Source organism: Penaeus vannamei, chromosome 21 (genome assembly GCF_042767895.1).
Source record: "Penaeus vannamei isolate JL-2024 chromosome 21, ASM4276789v1, whole genome shotgun sequence".
NCBI lineage: Eukaryota > Metazoa > Arthropoda > Malacostraca > Decapoda > Penaeidae > Penaeus > Penaeus vannamei.
The window spans coordinates 28391543-28394042 of record NC_091569.1 but is presented as its reverse complement, the minus strand read 5'-3'; the positions used below and the strand labels follow the sequence as shown (position 1 = coordinate 28394042).

General features: G+C 42.4%; 1 protein-coding gene across 3 annotated transcripts in view; it reads right to left on the bottom strand.

The window, feature by feature from the left end:
* Window positions 1-598: 598 nt before the first annotated feature.
* The window catches only part of LOC113817910 (uncharacterized), a 31868-nt gene continuing 29966 nt past the window's right edge, over window positions 599-2500 (bottom strand). For all 3 annotated transcript variants that reach the window (XM_070136060.1, XM_070136058.1, XM_070136059.1), the window contains exons 7-9: window positions 2375-2458; window positions 1867-1977; window positions 599-1397 (exon numbers count right to left, since the gene is read on the bottom strand). In XM_070136060.1, the coding sequence (XP_069992161.1) occupies window positions 912-1397; window positions 1867-1977; window positions 2375-2458 (681 nt within the window). In that variant the 3' untranslated portion in view covers window positions 599-911. The remainder of the gene's footprint in view (window positions 1398-1866; window positions 1978-2374; window positions 2459-2500) is intronic.

Sequence of the window (2500 nt, the reverse complement as noted above, 5' to 3'; positions counted from 1 at the left end):
ATATGTTTGCTTATCAATTCACCCATCTATCTATATTTGTGCCCATGTGAGTGCATTTGTGTGCACGCAAGAAGTACAGGTATTTTCATACTTTACGAGCTGTACAAAGTATTGGTTTCGCTTCTTCAAGTATTTACATTAAAAGTCCGCGATACATTCCTTTCTGTTAAACAATGGCAGTGCACAAGCGCGAAGCAACAGCTAAACGGTCCTATAGCTGCTATAAGAGGCAAGCAGCTTCTTCGCTGACTGACAGGCACCCGTCACGATAGGAGCGGGTGCTGTCAGAATGCAAAAGAAAGAAAAGGGAAGGGTCGAAATACAGAAAAGGTTCCGTACAGTTTTCGTGTTCACGGCAGGAAAACAATAAACGCGATTTAAAAAAAATAAAAGATCAGATTGGTTCATTACTGCGGTTCCCAACCTTTTTCATTCTGTCGCTCCCGACCAGTATATAATAATCTCCGTTCAGTGATTGTCATCTTTTCAGATTCAGTTATTACTAGTTATGGAATATGTAATGGTGCCAATAGCTATAGGACAAGAATTGATATGTGAAATAATTATATGCAAGTACTGTAGGTATGATCAAATTCAGTTTTTGACGTCAAAACTTTAATATTGCTTTATGGCCCCCAGAAAATACCCCATGGCCTCCCTGGGAACCATGGCCCCAGATTGGGACCCCTGCGTATTACTTTCTTGTAGTCGTAGTTTTGGATTGAGCGGCCTGGCTCACGAACGGGTAAGGAGAGTCTTGGAAACATACATACACGCACAACAATTAACATTCATCATCAGCGAATACTCTTGGTAACACAAAATACTAAGTAACGAAATACTAATACTACACAAGCATATACTTCTTTACATAGTCCACAGCCTTCTTTGAAGCAGCATCCACAGTCAATCTACTGGATCGTAACCTTTTTCTTAGAGCCGCCTTTATTGGGTGTCCTTTGCCTAGCAGGCTTCTGGGCCTCGACGGCGGCGGGCGTCCTCGCGCCCTCCGAGAGGCCGGACTCAAATCCTGCCAGGGTCCGGGTCTCCGGCGGCGTCTTGGCTTCGCTGTCGTGCTCTTCGGATTCCTCGATGGGCGAGAAGGCGTGGTCGCTGTCGGGCGCGTCCGAGTGGTTGTCCTCACTTCCGAGAGCGCTGTCTTTTGCTTGAGAAGCGTCCAAATCCTCTTCTTCTTCTTTCAGGGCTGCCTGCTGGAGAGTCACTGGGACTTCCAGTTGGGGAAGCGGCGCTGGCTCGGACGATTGCTGGAGAGCTGATGGGCTTAGGGGAAGCGGGGTGCTGCTGCAGGTCAGATTTTGAGCCCGACGGCGAAGACTCTCCGTTCGCATCGAACGAGTTCGCTTGCTCCTCTTTCCTCTCGTTAGACGAAGTAAAAACTGACCCCGAAAGAAAAAGAAGTCATTGGCAAGATACTTTGGCTAAATTCTGAAATAAATTTTACCCAATAAATCCTTACCATCTACGTATGGTAATGTGCGTAATTGAATGTTAAAACTAGGAGCACTCAAAGAGAGCATACCTCCGCCAAGGCAATAGGGTCACTGATACAATAAAAATATTTACACATAAAGAATTACATTTAAATCACCTCTTTCTAAACTACAGCGGTGACGTCCCTGTTTAACTATCTCGCAATATGAATGGATCCTAAAAAAAAATCCTGGTTCAGGATCACCAACAAAATTTGATTTACCTCGTAAAAAAAAAAAATCTATCTTTAACTTTTTGAGTCAATCTGCTATCTAACCAAAAAAATACCCTCCTTGACGGAAGTAATAATCCCACACACACCCATGCGCTCACACCAGACACGCACACACACAGGGGACAGCACAGGGGACTCACGGCGAGGAAGGCGGCGCAGAGAGTTCGAGCGAGAGTGAGAATCTTCCCGGGGAAGGACCTTCCTTTCATCCGCTCCGTCAACTCCTCCATCAGATCCAGAATCCCGTGCTCCTGCGGGGACACACGGGTTAATCCTGGATGTTTGTATATATATATATATATATATATATATATATATATATATATATATATATATATATATATTTATATATATATATATATATATTTATGTATATATTTATATATAAATATATACACACACACACACACACACACACACACACACACACACACACACACACACACACACACATATATATATATATATATATATATATATATATATATATATATGTATGTATGTATGCATGTATGGATATATGGTAGAAAAACAATATTGAAATAAAGGATTCCGAAAGTGAGGTCTCAAAAAAAAAAAAAAAAAAAAAAAAATACACACAATCTGCTTCGAAGTACCACTAGTACCCAGCCTTCAAAAAATCAATACCTTTGCCCATCTTAGACAAGAATCCTGGAAAGATTCTGCGTACGGGAGAATGCGCGGCTCCACCATTTGTCTGGCGTAGGTGACCTGCGTGGAGCGAGAAAAGGAGGTTAATCGAAATCTGTTTAA